This window comes from Protopterus annectens, chromosome 14.part0 (genome assembly GCF_019279795.1).
Source record: "Protopterus annectens isolate FY-2018-M chromosome 14.part0, PAN1.0, whole genome shotgun sequence".
Classification (NCBI taxonomy): Eukaryota; Metazoa; Chordata; order Ceratodontiformes; family Protopteridae; genus Protopterus; species Protopterus annectens.
The window spans coordinates 349,889,115-349,915,024 of NC_056748.1; the positions used below are offsets into that span (position 1 = coordinate 349,889,115).

Genomic DNA, 25,910 nt, shown 5'->3' on the forward strand with positions numbered 1-25,910 from the left:
TTTAGCTTTGTCTTCCATTTTTTTAAAACCTCTTCTGCCTTATTACCAAACAGAGTATCATGCTGTAAAGGGGCATCCAACAATTTAGCTTTAACATGATTAGGCAGATTTTGCTCCTTGAGCCAGGCATGCCTTCTAATCATGGATCCAGTAACTGCGGCCCTGCAAGAGGCCTCCAAGGAATCAAAACCACATTGCAAAGTATGCTTTCCAACCTGTTCTGTTGCATGCAATAATTCCTGTAATTCTTTATTTTCCACACAATCAGAAATCAACATAATTTTCTGTTTCAATAAGCCCATACCATGCTGTTGATATTTAAGCATATGAAACTGGCAGTTTAAGGCCCTAATTGACAAGGTTGCAGACATATAAACCTTCTTTCCCCATCTATCCAACGCCCTGGTATCTCTATCAGAGGGGGTAGGATTTTTGGCTGTAGAGGCCTTTACACCTTTGGGACCCTGTGAGATAGTCTCAGGATCAGCAGCAGGATTTTTGAATAGAAGGTTGTGGGAGTCAGGAACCCTATAATATCTGTCTGGCTTACTAGGAGCCGAAGGTAGGTAATCAGGAGTAATGCTTGATTCCGTAAACACATCATCAACAATGTCTAATACAGGAGGTATAGCCAAAGGCCTATACTGAGGAAGAAGAAAATCCCTAAGCCTCTTTTTTGATTCAGAGAAGTCCTGATTCTCCCTATGAAAAAGTTCCCTTAAAGTATACAAGGTTTCTCCAAAAGAATAATCCTCAGGAGGAGACGCAGATGGGATGGAGTCTTCTGCATCTGAATCCTCATAGGGTGGAATAGAAAATTCCTGATCAGAAGAGGAAACAGAAGAAATGGAAACCTGATCTGAAGATTCATAATCAGTGTCTTGCCTAGGCCTCTTAGCAGGGGTGGGTTGGGAACACCTGATCAAGGTAATTAAGTCCTCAGTCATTGTGATAATCTGTTTTTTTAGGCACAGGGGCCTAAGCACGTGACTCATGCGTCGTTTTTTTAGACTTAGAAGATGTTTTTGATCTTGTTTTTGAAGCTGGCGTCGGTTTTATATAAAAATGTTGAGGCCTGAAAACACCCTCAGAAGCCGGTGCCAGCGGCTCTGGACCCATCCAAAGGAGAGACATCCACGGGTTCAATGCTCTGAGAATCTCACGGCATACCGGACTCTGCATGGGTCTCGGTAGAGGCCAGCGACTCAAAAGTAGCAGGTATCAGGGGCTGCGAAAGCACCTCAATGAGTACCGGCAAACCGGCGACTGGCTTAGGAAAAGTTTCATCGTCAGTTTTGGACCTCAACGGTCTGTCACTGTCTTTTTCTTTGCGATTTTTTGTGAACTCCGGTAGTCGGATTGCTAACCGATGACATTTCAGGGTAATTAAATCTGGATCTAAAATATTTTGAAGCAAAAATATACAGACGCTTAATAGTGCGCTGGTTAAATCTAGCACAAAACCGACAGCAAGGCACATTATAATCTGGGCCTAGGAAAGGAATACAGTACAAATGAAAATCCTTATGAGGTATTTGCTTCCCACAAGTAATGCAATTATTAACTTTTACTGACATCGGTAAGGAGCAAGAAAGTACAGTTTTGTACCTAACATAAATGTAGATGTTCGAGTGTATACACTGCTGCAGTCATTACACTTGGGTTATCCTGCCGTCAGGCAGTTCCCCAGTCGGCCTGAGTTCCAAAGTCTTGGTCCGGCGTCGGTTGCTGTCGCCTCCTCCCTGACGTCAGCGCAACAGGGGTATACAAGATGCAGCCAACGCCATTTTCATCAGTTTTTCTTGCCCCACATGTCAGGTGTCCCCAAAAAGGTAGGCTATTCCAACTGCTAATAAAACATACATAAGAAAAGCAATCAACAACTTTCAGATACCAGCAAATACTCCCCATAGGTAGTAAAGGGTAGAAGACATAGGTACGTACCCAGCAAGTAAGAGGGGAAGGAGGGAGGGTAACCTGGACTGCAGCAGTGTATACACTCGAACATCTACATTTATGATAGGTACAAAACTGTACTATGTTCACAATGTTACACTGCTGCAGTCATTACACTTGGGTAGAATCCCAAAGCTGAGGTAGGGTGGCTGGTACTATAAGGCATTAGGGGTGGCTATAAGGCCCTGCGGCACTGCAGTGGCGAAGCCAGCTCTGGATTTAGAGTATAGAGGCAGATGGTAGTGCTTGGTGAAGGTATGTAGAGAACTCCAAGTTGCTGCTTCCAAAATGTCCTTAGTAGGTACTCCTCTGAGGTAGGCAGTTGAAGTGGCTGTTGCCCTGGTGGAGTGAGATCGAATGCTGTTAGGTACAGGTTTCCCATGGTGTGCATAGCAGAAACGTATACAGTGTCCTATCCATTTTGAAATGGTCTGTTTTGAAATGGCTTTTCCCTGTGCTCCTGCAGCATATGCTACCAATAATTGCTCAGATTTTCTGAAAGTTTTGGTTTTGTCCAAGTAGAAGCGTAACTGCCTGTGTATGTCCAAAGAATGCAGTAGTCTCTCTCCTTTATTCTGTGGATTTGGATAAAAAGTTGGCAAGTGAATAGCTTGGCTTAGAGCCACACTTGATACCACCTTTGGCATAAACGTAGGGTTAGTTCTTAAAGACACCCTGTCTTGGTGGAAAATGATGAAAGGTTCCACTGCCATTAGTGCCTGTAATTCTGAAACTCTTTGTGCCGATGTTATTGCCAGGAGAAGAGCAGTTTTCCAAGAGATATATTTCAAATCTGCTGTGTTAGCTCGCTCAAAAGGAGGTAAAGTTAATTTTCCAACACGAAGTTGAGGTCCCAAGTTGGAGTAGGTGCTCTACGGGGCGGTCTTATGTTTTTAGCCCCTCTGAGGTACTGTTTTAGCAAAGGATTAGAGAAAATTGGTGGATCCGTGTTGTAATGAGCAGAGATGGCAGAGGCGTGGATCTTGATGGATGAAAAGGAGAGGCCTTTGTCCAGCATCTCAGTTAAATATTGTAATACCTGAGGAATATTTGGGACAAGAGGGTCAAGGCTGTGAGCCTGGTTCCAGGCACAGAATCTGTTCCATTTATCCGAATAGGCTTTCCTGGTACTAGGCCTTCTGGCCTCCAGAATGACATCCATAACAGCTTTGGAGAGAGGCATTGCTTGCTTGACTAGGAAATCTTCCATGCAGCCAGGTTTAAAGTCTTTAGCTGGCTGTGAAGTATCTGATTGTTGTGCTGAGTAAGCAGATGTGGGATTTGAGGCAGAATCCAGGGTGGTCCTTGTGCTAAGTTCTTCAAGATTGGGTACCAGTGCTGGCGTGGCCAGTCTGGTGCAATCAGGATCATCTTTGGCTCTTCCTGCCTGGCTTTGATGAGTACCTTTGGAAGGAGAAGTAGTGGTGGGAAAGCATATACTTGTAGGTTTTTCCAGCTGAATGAGAGGGCATCCACTTTCCATGCTTGTGAATGCTTCCTTGTGCAGAATTTCTGTAGCTGGCAGTTCATTGGGGATGCAAACAGATCTATGTCGGGGCTCCACCATTTCTGTGTTATCATTCTGAATATTTGTGGATCCAATTCCCATTCGTGGGGATCCATGATGTTTCTGCTTAAGTCGTCTGCCAGTGTGTTTTTCTCTCCTGGCAGGAATTGTGCCTGCAGATGAACTTGAAAGTTTAGAGCTGTGTTCCACAAGGTCATGGCTTGTCTGCAGAGGGGGTAACAGTGAGTGCCCCCTTGCTTATGTAACACATAACTGTGGTGTTGTCTGTCTTTAGTAGTAGTTGTCCTGGATGTAGCAGGTCCTTGAAGGCTATTAGGGCATTTTGTAAAGCTAGCCTCTCTTTTTGATTGATGTGAAGATGCCTTTGTTCTGCATGCCACTTGCCCTGAATACATTTTCCTGCCATGTGTGCACCCCAGGCGTAATCCGATGCATCTGTTGTCAGTGTTTGCCTGGCTGTGGGTTGAGTAAAAGGCTGTCCCTTGTTGAGGTGACAAGCTTGAGCCCACCATCGAAACTCCTGTTGCAGGCAAGGCATTAGTGGTATAACTGTTTCCAAACTTTGACAGTGTTGAGACCAGACACTCTTTAGGTACCATTGTAGTTTCCTCATATGCAGCCTGGCATATGGAATTAGTAGTATACAAGATGCCATGTAACCCAAGGCCTGCAGAATTTTTCTTGCAGGGAGTTGGGTTCTTGTTGCCATTAATTGAAAATATTGGGTCAGATGTCCTTGCTTGTCTGGCGTGAGATAAGCCATCTGGGCTGTTGTATTCAAGCTGGCACCCAGGAATATTATCTCTTGTGAGGGCACTAGTTTTGATTTCTTTTTGTTTACTGTGTACCCTAGGCAACTTAATAACTGTTTTACAAACTCCAGATGCTTTAGAAGAATGTCCTTGTGCTCTGCTTGAATAAGGCAGTTGTCCAGGTACGGATAAATTTGAATTCCTTTCCGTCTGCAAAATGCAATTACTGGTGCCAGACACTTTGTGAAGACCCTGGGCGCAGTAGATAAGCCAAAGGGCAGTGCAGAGAATTAATAGTGCATTGAACCAGCCATGAATCTGAGGTATCTTCTGCAGTTTTGTCTGATAGGGACATGCAGGTATGCCTCCTTGAGGTCCAATGTTACGAGCCAAGCTTTCTTGACCAGCATGGGAAGAAGTTGCTGCAGTGTCAACATTTTGAATTTCGGAACATCCAGGTAAGTGTTTAGGGAAGAAAGATCCAGAATGGGCCTCCAGGCTTTGTCCTTTCTGGGAACCAGAAAGAGTCTTGAGTAAAATCCTTGTCCTTGCTCCTGTGGTGGTACCTTTTGAATAGCTCTCATGTCCATGAGTGCTGTAATTTGTTTTTGAGCCTCTGCCCATTGATTTGGTGGCAGGTTTGGCATTCCTTTTAACCTTGGCAGAGTGTGAAAGTGGAACCTGTAACCTTGAGATACAATGTTGAGAACCCATTTGTCTTTGGTGATCATATGCCAATTTTGATAGAAAAGTGCCAGTTTTCCTCCCAATGGGGCTGCCAAGAGAGAGCTGTTTGGCAGCTGTAGTGGGAAGTCATTGAGGCTGTTTTTTATAAGGTTGTGGCCTGTCTTACTCTTCTTTCTGGCCTGATGCACCCCATTGTCGAGGCCTGTAAGAACATTGTGGTTGACCTCTGCCTCTTGGACGTCTGTATCTACCCCTTTGAGGTCTGTCTGAAACTGGAAAGGACCAATTCTTTGTTGGCCACTTTCTGCTAAATCGAGGAGGCTGAACCTGTAAGAAATCCTTCACCGTTTGCATAGATTTTGCCTTATCCTCCATTTTCTTTAATACCTCTTCTGCTTTAACTCCAAATAACACATCCTGCTGTAAAGGTGCATCCAATAGTTTTGCTTTAACATGATCTGGTAACGTATGTTCTTTTAACCAAGCATGTCTTCTAATGACAGAACCTGTAACAGCTACTCTACAGGAGGCCTCTAAAGAATCAAAACCACATTGCAAAGTGTGTTTTCCCACTTGTTCAGCTGCATGCAATAAATCCTGCATTTCCTTTAAATTAGGAGCATCTGAATCTGGAAGCATTTTTGTTTCAATTGAGACATCAAAAATTGCTGATATTTTAACATTGCTAAAGTTGCAGACATATATACTTTCTTCCCCATCTGTCTAATGCTCTGGAATCTCTGTCAGAGGGGACTGGATTCTTTGCTGATGAGGCCCTAACCCCTTTGGGTCCCTGAGAAATAGTTTCAGGGTCGGCAACAGGGCTTTTATAAAGACATTTGTGTGAGTCGGGGACTCTGTAGTATCTGTCAGGCTTAACTGGGGCTGGAGGTAAAGAATCAGGATTTAAGCTGGATTCAGTATACACATCATCCACAATATCTAACACTGGGGGAATAGCAAGGGGTCTGTGTTGAGATAATAAAAGGAAGTCTCTGAGCCTTTTCTTGGATTCTGAGTAATCCTGGCCTTCCCAATGGAAATGCTCCCTCATGGTATGTAAGGTTTCCCCAAAGGAGTAGTCCCCAGGCAGAGAGGCTGATGGAATTGATTCCTCAGCATCAGAGTCCTCATAAGGGGGTAAGGAGTACCCTAGGTCTGAGGATGAATCTGAAGAGATGGATACCTGGTCGGATAAGTCATAGTCTGCATCCTGTCTAGGCCTTTTATCAGGAGGGGGATGGGAACCCGTGATCAGAGTGATTAGGTCTTCGGCCATTTTGAGCATTTGTTTCTTAGGCATGGAGGCCTGTCCTGGAGAACGCTGTATTTGTTTCTTTGTCTTTAAAGTAGGTTTAGACTTAGCAGAAGATTTAATGCTTAACTGAGTAGGTCTGAAAATACCCTCTGAAGCTGCGGGTTGTTCAGCTACTCCGGATCCCTCTGAAGGGGTAGTTTCGGTAGTCTGAATAACTTGTGCGTCCGAAGGCCCAGCCATCTCCACGTGGGAGTCAGAGGCGGCCTGTGGTTCTAAAGAAACTGTCGTCAGGGGCTGCGAAGGCACCTTGCTGAAAACTGGAGAACTGGTGACTGGCCTAGAAGAGGCTTCGTCGTCAGTTTTGGGCCTCGGATGCCTATCTTTGTCTTTGCGCTTTTTATGTATTCCGGTCGTCGGAAGTTCCGAAGGCATGGTATAATTGAATTTTCTGCCAAAATAATGTCGGGCAAAATCAAACTGACGTTTAATAGTGCGCTTGTTAAACCTAGCACAAAACCGACAACCAGTGACGTTGTGGTCTGGGCCTAGGCATGGGAAACAATAAGAATGGAAATCCTTATGAGGTATTTGCTTCCCACAAGAAATACAGTTATTACCTTTTACTGACATCGGTCTGAGGCAAGAAAAAGTTTCCCCAATGGGGTACTTAGCTTTGTAGAAGACTTCGGTTCTGGATTCGGAATGAAAATCTCAGGAGTCGGCCGACCGGCACTTGCGAACTGCTTTTGCTTCGGGCACCATGCGGCAAGAAAGACTGGGGAAAATGGTGTCGGCTGCATCTTATATACCCTTGTTGCACTGATGTCAGGGAGGAGGTGACAGCAACCGATGCCGGACCAAGACTTTGGAACTCAGGCCGACTGACGGCAGGATAACCCAAGTGTAATGACTGCAGCAGTGTAACACAATGAACATCAAGTTTCCCCAATGGGGTACTTAGCTTTAGTTGAAGACTTTGGTTCTGAAACTCGAATGTGAAAATTTCAGGAGTTGACCGACCGGCACTTGCGAACTGCTTCTGCTTCGGGCACCGCGCGGCAAGAAAGACTGAATAAAATGGCGTCGGCTGCATGTTTTACATCCCTGATGACCTGACGTCATGGAAGAGGAGACAGCAACCAACGCAGGACCCAAGACTTTGTTATTCAGGTCGACTGAGGGTAACCTGCCAGCAGATTACCCAAATGTAATGACTGCAACAGTGAAACACGAAGAACATCTACAAATATCACAACTGAAGCCATTATCTTAGGCAACGTTTACACCGATTAGTTATCTGTGATATCCAACACTCCAACTACTAGTCTTTTAACTTGTACAGGTTCAAACAGCTGATCTCTTTCCCTACACAACAAAGCAAATAATAACAATGTTATCCTTGACTAGATACTCATCTCCAACCCCAGCAAGTAAGCTATATCAGGGGTACTACCTGATTCCCTTAGTGACCATCAACCTATATTCACCAATAGAGAAATCACCCACCAGCTTGAAAAAAAAATCAGTACAAAACTACAAACATTTTTTCATCCTGATACATTCAATAATCTATTAAAATCTGTTAACTGGTCTCCAGTCAAAACCCTACCCCTAGACGAAGCGGTCAAAAAGTTCAACAATACATTCACGAACATTTTAAGTACCCTTCCCCCTAACAGAAAAAAAAAAAAAAAAAAAAAAGAGTACAAAACAGTCAATCCCCTTGGCTGTCTCATTCTACAAGCATTCTCATGCAAAAAAGTCACAAGTATGGAAACAATGACACAAAGACAAAACCTCTCAAGTTTTTCATCTATAGAATGAGTTGTGCAACCTCACCAGAAGCAAATTCACTTACACAAAAAGAAATTATTACTTTGACACACAAGATAATAATAAAAAAAAAAAAAAAAAAAAAAAAAAAATTCAAAGAAATTATAGAGCTCAATTAAAAAAATCAACCTGGCTCTCCTTCCTCACGAAATCCCTATCCGGTCTTATCTCCTCAAAAGCAGCTGCCAAACTGGCCACTTTCTTCATCGACATCATACCCTTTTTCGTACCTTCAGCTCTCCCTAACCATTTAATCTACCCTATTCCTGACATCCATGCCTTCAATCTCCAACCTGTCTCTACATCATTTGTTAAAGTTACTAAAGAAATGTAAACCCCTTTTTCCTTCTGCTTATGATCTTCCTGCTGAGGACCTGAAGCTCACTGCAGACTCTATAGCATACCCAGTCTCAATGTTCATTAAGAAATCTATTCAAGACTCCCATGTCCCTGTGCTATTGGAAAATACATTTTTCATTATTCTCTTCCAAAAAGGAGGCAACTCCTCTGAAATGTCTTAACTTTAGGCCAACTGCCATGTTGTCCCCGCTTTCTAAGACGCAGAAAAAGTGAGCAACTCCTTCAGCACCTTTTGCAAAATACTCTCCTAACACCAAGACAAGATGGTTTCTGACCAGGCCATAGCACAACTATAGCTCTCATCAACTTTTCTGAAACCATTAATAAGGCTAAAGACCAAGGAAAGTTTATCTCTTCTGTTTTTTTAGATCTCTCAAAAGCTGTTAGCACAGTGTCACATGAGAAACTTCTGTCTAAAATGTCCTCACTGGGCCTTTCCAAACTAAACCTTCTATGGTTTTCTAACTATCTGAAAGATACCAGTTTATCAAATAGCTATCTTCTTTCTCTCTTTTTCCTCTAGTTAAAATGGGTGTTCTTCAAGGCTCTAGTCTTGGTCCCCTCCTCTAACATTTTCATCAATAACCTATATATCTCCTCTCAATAAGCTTGCCTTATTCAGTATGCAGATGACTCAACTCTCATCTGCCCATTTGACAGCCCACTACAACTACAATCCATGACACAAAATGCCTTCAGCTCAGTAAAACTGTGGCTATATAAAAAACAACTTTTACTGAATCCCAAAAGGACTAAACTAATACTGCGTTTTTCCAAAGTCCAATGCCAATGCTAAAAGTAACTTCCACATTATCTCTTTAAACAATACAGCTACTGAAATAGTTGCTCATACAAAACTGCTTGGCGTCAGCACAGATGACAACTTAAGTCTGATCTTCACATATAAAACTGCATAAAGCTAACTCATCAAAAGCAAAAAAATTCCTCACTCCTTCTAGTAGAATCACCCTAGTTAACACTTATCTTTTACCTTCTTTTCTCTATGGTTCACCTATTTTGACTAACATCCAGACCTCTCTCTTATATCACAACTGCAGCAATGCTATAATTAAATAGCTAAATTTGCAGCTAACCTGTCAAAGTTCATCATTGCTCTGCATTACATGCTCTCCACTGGTTAGAACTCCCACATCAACTAGTCCATATGCAACTTCTTCTAACCCATAAAACACTACAGAACCCCTCTACCTGCTCTTCTATCTCCTCAGTACTTCATCACTATCTATCACATTGCTCTCTGCACTCTCAAGACAAAAACCGGCTTGAAATCTATAAACCAAAAAAATAAAAAAGTATGGGGCAAAGTTTATTCTCACACTGCATATCTAAACTATGAAACTCTACCCCATATTCAATTAGAACTACGGCTATCCTCAATTTAAGTCCTCTCTCAAACAATTACTCACTAATTCATGGCTATGCCCATGCACATCACCTATATGATCTATATTAATAAACACTTTACATTCTTATTAACCTAACCTCTCATTATACACTCTTGTCTTATACCTTTCAACACCTGCCCGCTCCAAACTGTTAATGTGGACTTTTATCTTTTTATTTTTATTTCATGGCATAGTAGATTATACTTCTAATACTTTTGTATATGCTGATTGTTATATTTAATCATAATTTTTTAATTTCACTTTATTTTTATTCATTCACTGATGACTCTTCACGCTATGTATTCCGCTATCAAATTTTCTCCCCAGACCTCTGCTGAAAAATGGGCATTTATTACACAGTCGGACTTTCCTGGAAAACAAGTCAATAAATAAAATGAATAATAAATAACAGCACCATAAAAGGATAAGTCTTCTTTAGGGCAATCTGAAGAAACACCTTCCACAGAATAAAAATTTCAGCTTTTGGAAAATTAACTGAAGAATCCTACCCCCCCCCCCCTTGCTCATCTGTCTATAACTCATTGTCAGACTATGAGGACATTTTTTTTTCTATCACAGCAGGCAATGAGGAACAAAGATTTATAGACATTAAAAGCATACCGTAATCCCTTAGGGAAAACCCAGCAAATATTTTCTTTTTCATAGTTAAGCAAATATGATAAGTTGCATATTTATGTTTCTGCTTTTTCTTCTTTGGAGATTCCCTGGAAAGGGACGCACTCATGACAAAAACACTATCCTGGGGATGAAGCACCTTACCTTGCCGAGTAAATGGTAAACCCTCACCTGCTTCTTCCTCCGAGCCTGAAAACAGTATTTCTCCCTTGTCCAATGAGCACACCACTGCAAAAACAGAGGATGTGACAATCTCCCAGGTCTTAGTGACTTCCTGAAGAGCTACACCAGAAGGGCCAGCAGTAAAAGGTGGATGGTCCTGGGAACCAGTATTGGCTACAAAAGGGTCACCTATTGGCAGCTGAGGAAGTGCTGGAGCGTGCTGGAGCTGGCTGGACATCCAAAAACTCCCTAATAGCTTTCTTTTTCTTTTAGGTAGAAGAAGCAAGAGCCACTGAAGCTGATAATGGCTCCATGTCCAAGCCAGGAAAGAGACCTCTCACAAGTGTGTTTCAAAGCCCAAATGAGTCTGCAAACCTTCCAACATAATTTTTTTGGTTCTGAGGTAAAAAGCTTCCCTGACACTTGCAAAAAGCACCCAAGTTCTGTTACACACAAACGTACGCTATACATAAATGTAGAAAACGGGCATAAACAATAGATTTTTACACAGTATGCCCACACAAGCACTACATGAGTAAAAATCCCTTCAGAAATATGAAAGCCCCACCCCCCCAAAAAAAAAATCCTAACATAAAAGCAATAGAGGGGGACTGATCTGCACAACCTTAAAAGGATTGCTAGCCAACTGTCAGTTCCACAAGGTCCTTAGCGGTGAAGCCTTTGCCAGCAAGAAAGCTCAAAAGCTTTTTGATACCCACACTGCCTTTTATATAGCTCTGCTCAAGCCAATGGCAGTTTGGGCACATGGATGGTGCCCTAAAGCTTTACAAGTTGGCACAGGATCATATCCTAGGCAAGGGATATAACCTATATAAGCTTAGGCTAATGAAACATTATCAAAATGTTGAATATATTCTGTGCAAGTAAGAGAAAAAAGGAAACACATGAGTAAAGGAGAAAATGGATAGGGAAAGAGGACAGCAAAAAAAGCAATGAACCAGGCAACCTAGACTTAATTAGCAGACTGGATGCTGGAGGAGAAGGCTGAGGAAGGAGATAAATGATGAAGGAATGCCTTCTTACCTCTCTCAATGAGGAAGGTGTAATGTGCATGTATTGGGTGCACTTCCTGTGGTAGAAACCAGCGGGGACTAAAGACCCCCACAGGAACACTTTCTTCAAGGACAGGCAGGGCCAACTGAGGTGTATGTCACTTGTGAATACTGCTAGAAGAGAGTCTTGGATACTACAGTATGCTGTAGGTAGCATAGATGAAAGTGTAAATGCACTCTTAATGAGCATAAATCAAAGCATAATGTGCACTGCACTTAATGGTCTAATTCCAAACAGAAGGATTTTGGCCGAGGTATACAAATAAATCACACTCCTCTGCACCTACAACTGTTGTAGTTTTCTCCCTAAAAAGAACTGCTGGATGCAGGTAGGAACCTAGCAGAAAAAATACTTACATTCTGTCTACCTACTAATAAAAAATGACAGAAAATGAATTTCTCAAAGTGACCAAGTCTGTGTTGATCCATACTACAGGTACTTAACCAGCAGCCCATCTGACGGTGATAAAGATGGACATGGGTTATATTTTTATGCACAATCTGTTTTATCCTCGTATGCTGTCACCAAAATATAGTACTGTCAGGCTTTCATGATCCTCTTAATATCTGTTATATGGAAGCCCATTCAAACTCTTTCCACAGATGTTTTGGCATTTGTGCATGTGTAAGAAACAGAAAAGTCATAGAACAGGAAATTTCCTTTTTACAGTAGGTAATTAAACAGAAATTTAGTTCCAGCAATTATTTTGATTGCAGGAGTAGTGCAGACATGTTTGTTATTCTAACTTTTCTTTCTAACAATCAAGGCTTTTAGTATAAAAATGTTATTTCTATATACCATTATGTTCTACACAAATTAAGAAATGGTTACATTCAGTGAATACTTACCAACACCATTTCGTATCAGTGATGATGTCGTGTATAACATCCGTGAGGGTAAGAACATTTTCAAACTTCATTCCTCTGCTGTAAACCAAAGTACATACACAGATTCTGTTAATATTATCACACTATACACCTGCACAAATTCAATGAATGTAATGTACATAAGCATTGTAAGCAACAGAGACGCATTATGCATATTACTGTTCAAATAAAATACTTAACAAGGTAAACCTGCAAAAAACAACACTAAAGAAATACATACTATTATTATCTGTAAGGAATAGTTATTTACATTAATAGCATTACTCCGACTTTGAATCTTCACCATTTAGCACCAATATGGAACTGAAAATTGTCAATAAAAAAATACCTGTGGATTATGATCAGCCACAATGATTTGTCTCACTGACATATGTTTAATGAGACTATTGCTAGCTCATCTGAGTTCTTTGTAATAGATGAACCAGTGGGGATCATGGCTGACCAAGCTAGGTAGAAAAAGAAGGGGGGAACATACACTTTGGATTGCATCTCAATCTTTAATGCAGTACAAAAGCTCCTGCATCATTATGTGTAGTTAATAGAGTTCTAAAATTGCTTTTTGTGAAAAATGTGTAGACTTTGCTATATCCAACTTATCATGTGGGATCCCAGGTTCCTAGATAAGCAGAAAAACAAAATCCCTCTAACATATCCTAGCTCTATCTCAGGAGTTCCTCCTAATACAGCATGTGGTACACATGCAAGACATCCTTACCATCTCAACTGACTCTTTTGAATATGGAAGAGGAATGCCTGTACTAAAAGATTCACCCAGATTGCGGAGATCTTCACTCTGCCATGACCAGTGATCCCAGATGCCCTGCAAAGGAACTTTATTTCTGCTTCTTCTACCCTTGATTTCTTCTTGACTACTATGAAAAGCTTATGACTAGTCAAAGTTAGAGATGCAAACTGACTGGTAAATTAAGATCATCATCCTATGACTCTCTTACCTTACTGCCACAATCCAGTAAAATATCTGTAGTACTGCCACCACTACAACAATCTGCTGGTCAGTACTTGGATTTTCTATTCCATCACTCATGATCAAGAGTTCAAAATCAATAAATCCCTTCTCTTCAAGTATCTGCTCCACCACCACCTGCAGGAGACAATCTACTCCTTTTTGGGAGAGAACCATCACCTCTTATGTGGAGGTGCTGATTTTCATCCTAAGCACTTCACATTCAAAACTGAAGTTCCTCCCGTCAATAATTAAAGATCAGAGTTTTTGAAGCTAGCAGGACAACATCCTCTGCAAACAACATAACTGGCACACTTACTTTCCTTAACTGGATACCCTACAGACCTTAACTGCACTGTGATATCCTGACCATAAAAATAAGAAGTGAAGGGAACAAAGGCACACTTGTTGCAGTCCTACTCTTACCGTAAGAATATTCAACTTGGCATAGACAGATAATGCACTGACTGTGACGCAGGCGAACCAAGTTCAAATTGTGGCTTGATTGCCTGTTGGAACAGGCATTAGGGTAAGACAGGAATAAAGGAGCTCGTCTCTCTTGGAGAGGAGGGGGAGTTACATGCCAAACACTTCTTTCAGTGAAGCAACCGTTCTGGAAACTGAAGCAGCAGCCAGAAGCACTGGCCTAGAGAGAGGGCAGCCATGTGGGGTTATGCTACACAAAGAAGAGGGCGACAAAACCTTGTCATGCATACTTATTGTACACCAAACACAGGGACAGACTGGGACATGAGGGGAGTTAGGGTGATGCATAAAAAAAAATCATTCACCTCTGATGGCTGCCTAAATAAAGGGCCCTCCCAGTCAGCCCTTGCTCTCCATTGATGGAAGAAGCAAAGGGGCTGGTTGGTTTGGAGGGGCTGAATCTGCAGACTGTGAGGGAAAGGATGACAAAAAATATTCACCTTAACACTGAGAATGCAAACAATGCTCATTTATGAAATAAAATATTCTGGTTATAATTCTTAAGAAACTTTCCTTGTAGGATAGAACAAACAGCATAAAAGACCTCCACATCCAGAAGGAATGGGTCAACCTCTGTCACACACACAGGTGAAAGAGGTACACATAATTGTCTCAGTTTGGATGACCATCACTAAAATTCCACTATTACATCCAGCCAAAGACTCCATATAAGTACTGCTCAAAATAATTACTATGTTACAACAGCAACAGCTGGAACACTATTTTCCAGCTATTAGGACCTACCTCTGAACAACAGGCTAATCCTAATGTCAAGGTAGCCACCACAAGATAAACATGACAACTAAGACCACAGCTACCAAGCTCTGTTCACAGCTACAGCACTTTCTTTTCCAAGGCAAGAGTCTATGGTACTATACTATTGTGGTGATTGAACACAGGCTAAATTATTACACACCATGCAGTCTTTTTTTCCTCAACAGGGCGTCCGGACTAGAATATGCAAAAACAAAATGATTACAAAATAGAATGTGGAATGCTGTGGTCCCGTCTTCACAATCCTGCTGGATATAATACCAGGCTACGACTTCAAAGACCAGGTGAGAGAGTTGAGCAAGCACTTATGGATAAGTTAAATGGAAACTTATCCCTTAGCCCTTGAAAGACCATCTTATTTTCAAGACTTTGTAAAATGCAAAAAGTAGGTCAAGCTACTGCCTTGCAAATGGTAGTGCAGAAACCACATCAGAAAAATTCGGAAGTAGCACCTCCCAAATGGGCCCTAAAGGATCCCTAAATACGTTTACCAACAAAATAAAAAATGAACTCTCTACAGCATGCAAGCCATAAGGAAATGGCCTGAGTAACAACTGAACCCTAATCCGGTGCAAAAGAGACAAAAGGTTAATCAGATGTTCTGATATCTTTAATTTTGGTGAAGTATACAAACATTTGGCTTGTTGGAGCCATTCTCTGCAGAATACATTTCCCCAAAAGCTTGAGGATAAAGGCAGAAAGAAGCAAGTTTAAACTTTTGATTCAGTGCATTGCTTGACATAAGTTTAGGTGGAAAGTAAGGTTTAGTATGAACAACAACTATATCCTTGTGGAAAGTGATGCTGAGTTCAGAGCACAACATTCCTGAAATTCTGAAACTCTTTAGCTAATGTTATCTCTACTAGGATTGCTGTCTTTCAAGAATGAAATATTTTGCATGTTATCACAGTCTCAAAAGGAGGTTCTTTCAAAGTTTCCAGGGGGGGGGGCTTAAGATCCAGATTAGGCATCAAAGATATCATGATGCTTAAGATGCACAAATTCTGTAAGGAGCACCTTTTTTGTACGCTTCTAGGCAAAATGATACCAAGGAAGGCAAGATTATAAAGCAATCAAATAATCTTTGGAAAACAGTTTAGTCCCCAAGAAAGTAAAACAGGCAAATAGTTAAGGGACCTAATACAGATACAGTTGAAGTACTGTTAGTATAAATATTCATCCACCAGTAAGAAAACATTTTCCACTTTGACAGAGAGGATTTCATTGTAGGGTGTTTTCTAGTTTTTTGATGTATTTACACCAACAACTAAAATGAAACTACATTCTTACCTAGGGTGAGAATTTCAGTTCTCAAACTGTGATGTGAAATCACTAGATCTGAATGCATCATCTCTACTCCTAAATAAAAAGGTCCTCTCTCTCAGAAGGTTGCAGGAACAAAGCCAGACATTCTTAGAAAGGAGAATCAAGGTTACTGAAGTCAAAACGAGGCAAAAGTATTACATGGGCCCTTCTTTTTTCTTCTTGCTTTTCAAATTACTTTTTTGGATCAATGAGAGTGGGAAAGTACATACAGCACTTAACTAAAGTAGGACGTTGGGCAGCACTATCCAAAATGCAAGACCAGCAAAGGAAGGGCGTCCTGATATTAACACAGTGAAGGGACTGAAATGAGTCAGGTACTGAAGCTGGCAATGTAGTTTTGGGATCTGCTGGGACAGGGAGGGTACAGAGCAAGCAGGAGGTTCAGAATGCTAGACAGTGAAGAAGTATGCTCTAGAATGATGGTGGATAAGATCAGGGTTGGGGTTGTCAATTTCACGTAAGAAGGCAAGAAGATGGCATGACCTGGACAGATGTAGCAAAGAAAATTAAGTTAGACACAAGGATAGCAAAGTAAGAGCACAAGTACAGAATATGAAATGCAGAAGGCATTGACAGAAAGTAAACTGGACACAAATATAAGACTAGGAAGGGCTGGGGGGGGGGGCAAGGAAGAACTGGAATAAATTTGAAAGGACAAAAAAAAAAAAACAGAGTAATAAGGAAAAATATGCAAGGCAGGGAATGGTGAAAGAAGAAAACATGGGTGGGAAAGTGGGGTTCAATGCGGGGAGGTAAAGAGGACTGCTCTGGATAAAGCAAGAAGTCAGCAAAAAGTACAGTTTTGTACCTACCATAAATGTAAATGTCCGATAGGCATGCATCTGCAGTCCTTACAAATGGGTTGTCCTGTCGTCAGGCAGCCCTTCGGTCGGCCGGATTCCAAAGTCTGGGTCTGGCCTCGGCTGGTGTCGCACTTCACCCGACGTCATAGCTGCAGTTCTTCGGGTATAAAGGCATCAGCCGATGCCATTTTCCTCAGTGTTTCTTGCCCCAGATGACAGGTGCCCTCTAGGAAGGCTAAATTTGGATAAATGCAAATGGTTCCAAATAGTAGAGAGCAAACAAAAAATAAGCATGTATGTACATATATACAAACAAATACACCATAATAGATTCCCCCAGCTAGCTACAAAATGGGCAAATACCCTAGGAGTACCACAGAGGGGAAGGAGGGTGGGTAATCCTGACTGCAGATGCATGCCTATCGGACATCTACATTTATGGTAGGTACAAAACTGTACTATGTCCTTCAAGGATGCATCTGCAGTCCTTACAAATGGGTAGAATACCATAGCCAAACTGGGGGAGGAGGAGAAATAAGATTATGGTGTAGTTAAGATCCCTTGCAAAACAGCAACGGCAAAACCTGCTCGGGATCTGGAGTATAAAGGTAAATTATAATGCTTGGCAAATGTATGCACGGAGCTCCAAGTAGCAGCCTCTAAAATGTCTTTGGTAGCCACTCCTCGTAAGAAAGCTGTGGTAGTGGCTGTAGCCCTTGTAGAGTGAGGCCTGATGTTTTCAGGAGTTTTCTTCCCATGGTAGGAGTAACAAAATCTAATGCAATTTCCTATCCACTTAGAGACTGTCTGTTTTGAAATTGCTTTTCCTTCCATTCCTGTCGCATATGCTACCAGTAGCTGGTCAGTCTTTCTATTGCTCTTGGTCCTGTCCAGGTAGTAACGTAATTGTCTATGTACATCCAAGGTATGCAACAGTCTTTCTCCCGTTCTGTGGGTTGGGGAAGAATGTAGGTAGGTGGATAGTTTGATTTAAAGATACCCTGGAGACCACCTTTGGCATAAAAGTAGGATTAGTTCTCATGGACACTCTATCTTGATGGAAGATCAGGAAGGGCTGTACTGCCATTAATGCCTGTAGCTCAGATACCCTTCTTGCTGAAGTGATTGCAAGCAGGAAAGCAGTTTTCCATGATAAGTACTGTAATTCTGCTGTTGCTGCTGGCTCGAAAGGAGGGAGTGTCAACTTTTCTAGCACAAAGTTCAAGTCCCATGCTGGCAATGGTGGCTTCCTAGGTGGCTTTACATTTTAATCCCTCTCAGAAACTGCCTGAGCAGAGGATGTGAGAAGACTGGAGGATCCAAGTTGTATTCTGCTGAAATAGCTGATGCATGAATCTTAATGGAAGAATAGGACAGGCCGTTGTGGAAGAGCTCTACCAAGTATTCCAGGATGTTAGCTATGTTTACCAGTGACACATTCTCTCCTTTTGCAGTACTCCAAATGAGATATCTTTTCCATTTTGCTGAATAATTTTTTCTTGTTGAGGGTCTGCGAGCCTCCAAGATAATGTCTTTAACCCTTTGATATAAATCTGGGTTATTTGGTCTTATGCAATGTTCCAGGCAGCCAGCTGCAGTGTTTTCAGGTTTGGATGCAGGGTTTTGAAGTTGTTCTGTGTTAACAGCAAGGGAACTAGGGGCAGAGGCCATATTTGTTCCCGAGACATGCTCCTCAGTAATGGGTACCAATGTTGCCTTGGCCAGACTGGAGCTATCAGGATGATCCTTGGACGGTCTTCTTTGATCTTCAATAGCACCTTGTGCATCAAAGGAAGAGGTGGGAATGCATATGCTGTCAGGTTTTCCAACTGAAAGATAGGGAGTCCACTTTCCAAGCAAGTGGGTGGTACGTCCTTGTGCAGAATTTTTCAGTTGGTGATTGTGTGGGGATGCAAATAAGTCTATTTCTGGTAGTCCCCATTTCCCTGTAATGGTTTTGAAGATGTCCGGATGCAGCATCCATTCGTGGGCATCCGTGGTAGTTCTGCTTAGGATGTCTGCTAGTATATTTTCTTTTCCTGGCACAAAATTGCTTGAAGCTGAATGTTGAAGCTCAGTGCCACATTCCAGAGGTCCATTGCCATCCGGCATAGAGGGTATGAATGTGTGCCTCCCTGTTTGTTGATGTACCACATAACTGTGGTGTTGTCCGTCCTTATCAGCAGTTGACCCTGTCGAAGAAATGGTCTGAATGCCTGAATTGCCAGTTTTACTGCCAGCATTTCCTTTTGATTTATGTGTAGGTGCAGCTGGTCTTGAGTCCATAAGCCTTGTATGCACTTGTCCAGCATGTGCGCCCCCCCAACCGAGGTCTGAGGCATCTGTTGTGATGGTCTGGCTTGGTTGAGTGCTGTGGAAGGGCAGTCCCTTGTTTGATTGACAGGCCTGAGCTCACCATTGGAATTCTTGTTTCAGGCATGGAATTATTGGAATTTGGGTTTCTAGGCTGTGCTTGTGCTGAGACCATAAATTCCTTAGGTACCACTGTAACTTCCTCATATATAGTCTGGCATGTGGAATCAATATTATGCAGGATGCCATGTAACCGAGAGCTTGCAGGACTTTTCTTGCTGTTAGCTGGTTCTGCTTTGTTAATGCCATGAAGTAGAAAGGGAGTTGCTCCTGCTTTTCTACTGTCAGGAATGCCATTTGTTTTGTTGTGTCCAAATCTGCACCCAAGAAGGTTATCCTTTGGGATGGTATCAGCCTTGACTTTTTTATACTGACTGTGTATCCCAGGGCTTGTAGTAGATGAATGACCCTTTCCAAATCTTTTGTTAATTTGTTTTTGTTGTCCGCTTGTAACAGGCAGTCGTCCAGGTAAGGATAAATTTGAATTCCCTGAAGCCTGCAATGAGCAATTACTGATGCCAGGCATTTCGTGAATACTCTGGGCGCAGTAGATAAGCCAAAGGGCAATGCTGAGAATTGATAATGCTCTGATCCTGCAAGAAATCTGAGGTATCTTCTGCAATTTGGTCGTATGGGGACGTGCAGGTATGCCTCCTTGAGATCTAGAGTTACCAGCCAAGACTCCTTGCCCAGCATGGGAAGAAGCTGCTGTAGGGTCAGCATTTTGAATTTTGGAACAATGAGGTATGTGTTTAAAGCGGACAGGTCGAGAATAGGTCTCCATTGGTTTTCTTTTCTTGGTACCAGGAAGAGTCTGGAGTAAAATCCTTGTCCTTGTTCCAGAGATGGTACCCTTTCTATAGCTCTCATCCTTAGTAAGTGAGTTATTTGTTCTAGAGCTTCTGTCTTCTGATTTGGAGGTAGGTTTGGCATTCCTCTCTTCCTTGGTAGAGTATGGAAGTGAAACCTGTAACCTTGGTCTATTGTCTGTAAAATCCATTTGTCTCCTGTGATGTAATGCCAGTTTACTGAAAATAAGGCTAGCTTCCGCCTAAGGGTGCTTCTAGTTGTTCCCTGGTAGGCGGTGCCAGAGCCAAGTCACTGTGATTGTCCTGTAGAAGTGGTGGTGGCTGGATCTGTGGCTGTACCTCGCTGGTTGTTAGCCTGCCACTGACGTCCCCTGTAGGCACCTCTGGATTGACCCCTGCCTCTTGAGCGCCTATTCCTGCCTCTCGGAGGTCTGGAGGTGTCTGGAAAGGACCAATTCTTGGAAGGCCAGTTCCTGCTAAACCTTGGAGGCTGGACCTGCAAGAAATCCTTGACTGTCTGGACAGATTTTGCTTTCTCTTCCACTTTCTTCAGCACCTGCTGCGCAGGGGAGCCAAACAAATTGAGCTTATCCATGGGAGCATCTAGGAGCTTTAATTTAACATGGTCTGGTAAGGACTGCTCTTTCAACCATGCATGTCTTCTGATCACTGTGCCAGTCATGGCTGATCTAAAGGAAGCCTCCAGTGCATCATAGCCGCATTTTAAGGAATGATTACTGACCTGCTAAATGTTATGTACCATTTCCTGTACAGATTTTTTGTCTAATGGTTCATCCGAGGACAGTTTTTTAGTTAATTGGTCTAACATAAATTCCTGATACTGAATCATGTGGAATTGACAGTTCAAGGCCCTAGCTGAAAGAGTAGCAGAAGTGTAAACTTTTTTACCCCATCTCTCTAAGGCCCTAGATTCCCTTTCAGAGGGGAGGGGGTTTTTGGTAGAAGAAGCTGCTACAGCCTTGGGTCCCTGGGAGATAGTTTCGGGGTCTGCAAAAGGGGCCTTATACAAATGATAATGTGTGTCCGGAACCCTGTAGTACCTATCGGGCTTAGCAGGGGCCGGAGGAAGAGAATCAGGAGCAGTACAAGCATCATTAAAAGCATCATCCACAACAGTAAGTACTGGAGGAATGGCTAAAGGCCTATGCTGTGGCAAATGCAAAAAGGTTCTAAGCCTTTTCCTAGAGTCTGAAAAATCCTGGCCCTGCCATTGAAATTGTTCCCTCATAGCATGCAAGGTTTCCCCAAAAGAAAATTCCTCATGCGGAGAGGCAGAAGGAATGGAGTCTTCTGCATTAGAGTCCTCATAAGGAGAAAAGGGGCCCTCTGGAGGGTTTGAATTATCTGACTCATCAGAGGAGCCATCTGAAGAAACTGGCTCAGGGGGCTCTACTCTAGTCCTCTTCTCTGGAGGTGGGGGAGAGGCCCTGTCTGGATGTGGTTGGGATCCCCGGATCAAAGAAATGAGATCCTCTGCTAGACTAAGCATTTGTGAACTGGAACTAGGCCTGTGAGAGGGGGTCTTAGCAGGCACAGATTTGGTAGTTTTTGCTGCTTTAGCCCTGGCAAAGGCCTTAATAGACATGGATGCAGGAGGCCTAGCAGCTCCACGTGCAGGGGAAGAAATATCCAAAGGGATAGTATCAGATAAATCCTGCGAACCTGCAAGAGCAGGTGGGATTTCAGTAGCAGATTCAGCCAGGCTGGATGAGGCCTCGGTAAGTGGTAAGCTTTCGGCCGAAGGAAGAACCGTGGACTCGGTTTCAGCGAAACCGAGACACTCATGATTGGCTTAACCGCGGTTTCGGCGAAACAGCGGACCGCGAGTGTCGGTCCTTTTCCTTGCGTTTTAGAAATTTGCGTGGTCGGAGTATCCGGCGGCATAATGTAAGCAAAATCGGGCGAAAAACTCTTCAGCAAATTCCGACCGACGTCTAAGCGTCCGTCGGTTGAAAGAAGCACAGGCTAGACAAGCTGCTACGCTGTGGTCTGGGCCTAAACAAGGTAAGCAGTAAGAGTGGAAATCTTTATGAGGTATTTGTTTCCCACAAGTTAAACAGTTATTCACTTTTTCTGACATCAGCTGAGGCAAGAAAGAGTCCCCAACGGGGTACTTAGCTTTTTAGAAGTCTTCGGTACTTGTAGTATTAATCTCTGGTTCTGACCGACCGGCACTTGCGAACAGCTTCTGCTTCGGGCGCCACGCGGCAAGAAAGACTGGGGAAAATGGCGTCGGCTGATGCCTTTATACCCGAAGAACTGCAGCTATGACGTCGGGTGAAGTGCGACACCAGCCGAGGCCAGACCCAGACTTTGGAATCCGGCCGACCGAAGGGCTGCCTGACGACAGGACAACCCATTTGTAAGGACTGCAGATGCATCCTTGAAGGACATGTGGGAAAGTTGGGCATGACTGAAAAAAAAAATGAAGCAAACAAAATTAACTATGGTGTAGCGATGACTAAACAGTTAATTTTATGCAATGCATGTTACAACTTTGGAAGTATCAGTCTGATAAGTAATAAGGACAGAAGTACTGATATTCATATCCAGAGATGAAAAAAAACAGCAAAGGAAGATAAACAAAAAAGTAGAAGTGCAAAAACAGGGATGAAGCAATATGGCAAACAATGATCAGGCAAAATATAGAAAGTGAACAGCTTAGAACTTGTAAAGCAGAATCCACAATACAAGATGAGGTGGTGGAAGCCATGAACTAACAAGCAAATACTACTGAATTGCTGTAAAGAGAGAATTGAGACTTAACTCATCACAGCCGGGTGACTCCTGTAGGTGTTTCTGCAGTTACATCCTTATGATTTCATACTTACATAAATAATTTCAAAACCATGAGACAAAGTATTAAAAGATTTCATCTTAAAGGTTACACAATGGGCAAACACAGCTGTGTTGATATTTGACTTCTGTCTAGAGCAGGTAGACAGATATTAATTGCTGCTCATATAATACTTATTTATATTGTCATAAACGTCATACTTATCTAAATACCTTGACAACCAGGTAGCACTGACTGAACTGCTTAGCATCTAAATATCTCTACAACCAAGTAGCACTGACTGAACTGCTTAGCCGCATATGAAAGTTTTCAGCTCGATGAACAAAATGATGTTAATGTGTGTGTAACTTGAGTGGTTGCTGAGATATTTTAAGTTGTTTACAAAATATTACAAACTTAATTAATATGTTTACTGTGACTTATAATGTCCAATTTAAAACCTAGAACCTAAATAATACTACCACTACAAAATAGTTTGTGCTGTAGAGTTTTCCATTTACAATTCTTTAGTAAGAACTATGGTTCAAGGGATATGTACATTTATTTGAAATGTGAGGACATAATCTGCTTCTATCAAAAAGCTAAGGCTCTGCCCACTGGAAGTTACAGTATAAACTTGCAGAGCTCCACTGCAGGAAATGAGTTTTAGGACAAAGATACACCCGTGGTTACAAAGTTAGAGCACGTAAGGACAAAGGCAAGTAGACTTTAAGGCAAGGCACACAGGAAGAATGTTCATATCAATCGAGTATCAGAAAAAGACTCAGAACAGGACCTTGTGCAGGAAAAATTGTCAAATTGGATTTAATTACATACTGTACAAGCAAAAACGGTGACAATTCATAGAATTTTTGTGTCTTGACAGACAAGGAACATGAAGCAAACAAGACAAATTTATAAGATTTGTATGAAAAAAAGATAAACAAAATTGAACTCGCCCTTGCTTTGATATCCGAAGGAAATGAGAAAAACTGTTGATAAGTATATTTTGGTAATGATTACAGTTCTTTTACTCAATCACAAACAGCACAATTTATGGTATCTTGAGAGAATGCTGAATGACAAAGTTGCAGTTTCAGATATTCTACCTGGTTTTGTTTGGGTGTACTTTCTAGATGGAGTTAGGACTTTACACTGTTGGGTCTACACAAGCATGACCCACAAAAGGAGTGAGGTTTAACTACATAAGTTAAAAACATTAAAGTTGAAGGGGTTACTGAGAAATGAAGTAGAAAAATGTTCTACTTTAAACAAACTAAAAACTTTTAGCTCTGTTCTCAAATGAAGACAAGTGGATTTTCTGTATCTGGATCATATGAGCTCTGGAAGAAGAGCTTACTGCAGCAAATCCAGATGAAATGGAGATGAACATTAGGCATTTGATTTAAAATTAATATTAATAAATTTTCTTGTTGAAATATTAACCACTTGTTTTCTCTTCCATGGGTTAAAGGTTCTCTTCCATTAAATGTGTTAAAGGTTAAATGCTGAAATTATAACAGGGAATTGTTCATAGGTTCTTACTAGGCTATTGATCTGTAATGATCTTAAAAAGTCTGGACTTACATTCCCATGTAGCTTTAGCCCCTACATTTCTTGTATAAATAACCCACAGATGGGCAGAACAAGGACATGGTGAATCATGTACATGTTTCCCCTACCCATGAAGGGTAGGGGTGCTAAGCTGGGAGGTGAAATCTGTGGTTACCCATCCATACATCTAAATTACATTTCAATAGAGTAAGAAAATTACTTTACTTTATGTGGAGTGGAAGACGGTTCCAAAGAAAGGTAATTCTCTGTGATGCATACCTATCCCTCCAACATGTTCTATTTATGGTGCAAAAGAGATAGAGGTCCCTTGAGCCGATGTTCATGCCACCACTGGGCTTGTGAATATGTAATAGGTCTGACAGGATAGGATCTGTTGAGACACTACATCCCATGGCAGAGGTTGCCTCTCTCTACCTGCTAGGATACTGACAAGACAGGCAAGGCTTTGAGATGATCCACAATGTTTTTAAGATTTTTGCCCTTACTTTTCTTAGTAAGGAAGCATTGTGGACATTCCAGTTGTGATTAGTGTCTAGGCAAGTACATACCAAAAGGGGCAATATTCTCAGTGATGGAGTTAAGGAGAACCAAGTACAATGGAATGATTACATCTCCGGACCTGCTCGCCATACCTTTAGGTACAAACTGTGCGATGAAAAGGACTCCCTTAAAACAGAGGACATGTGATGATTAAAGGGCAATTTTGTTTTTGTCAACACTCCCAAATTTCTGACTACGGGATCAGTTTTCAGGAGTGCGTTGTCAGTGTGACAGTTACACAGGAAGTCATGATTGAGAAAGAATATGATTATACACTTTTTTTTTTTTTTTTAAGACTATGGAGACAGGGGAACCTTTACTGCCTTTGTCAAATGTGCTGGGCCTGAACATGTCACAGGCATTGAAACGCTACACTAGAGTGCTGTCATTGGTATTGAACCAGGCCTTTTCCAGGGTAAGGAGTGGAGTTTTTTGTTAAGGCTCCTAGTGTTGAGAAGCAATACCATAATGTTATCTGGACTATGTTTTGCTATGCTGAAAGTTTTAGAAAACTGGTGTTGCCTAAACAAGGCAGTGTGTGGGGGGGCAACAATTTAACTAGTATATGAAAACCTTGGTGGGAAAGATGCAGACCATACTAAGCAAATAGATTAAGACTGTCCGCCATCTCCAGTTAGGCTGGTATATACTATACCCCCTTGAATGACACCAGAAGCTAAGCTAGTTGTTGAAAACGATAATTTTTGATCCTATTGTGGCATCATTCTTGGTGATGGCAGAATGTTGCTCAAGGATAAGTTCATAACAGCTTCAGACACATTCTAAGAGCTCCATCATGTTTTTCTTCATAAAGTCTAGGGAAATATGTCTCAAGTCATTTACACACACGGGGTACTATAACTGCGTCAGATGCATACTTATGGTACAAGGACTTGATTGCATCCATGACGTGGTGAATGCTGG

The 25,910-nt window shown here is 41.9% G+C and overlaps 1 protein-coding gene across 1 annotated transcript in view; it reads right to left on the reverse strand.

Annotated features, from left to right (window-relative positions):
* Positions 1 to 25,910, reverse strand: part of INPP5F (inositol polyphosphate-5-phosphatase F) — a 1,563,976-nt gene that overhangs the window by 639,994 nt on the left and 898,072 nt on the right. The window contains exon 9 of the mRNA XM_044056075.1: positions 12,501 to 12,578. Within this exon, the coding sequence (XP_043912010.1) occupies positions 12,501 to 12,578 (78 nt within the window). The remainder of the gene's footprint in view (positions 1 to 12,500; positions 12,579 to 25,910) is intronic.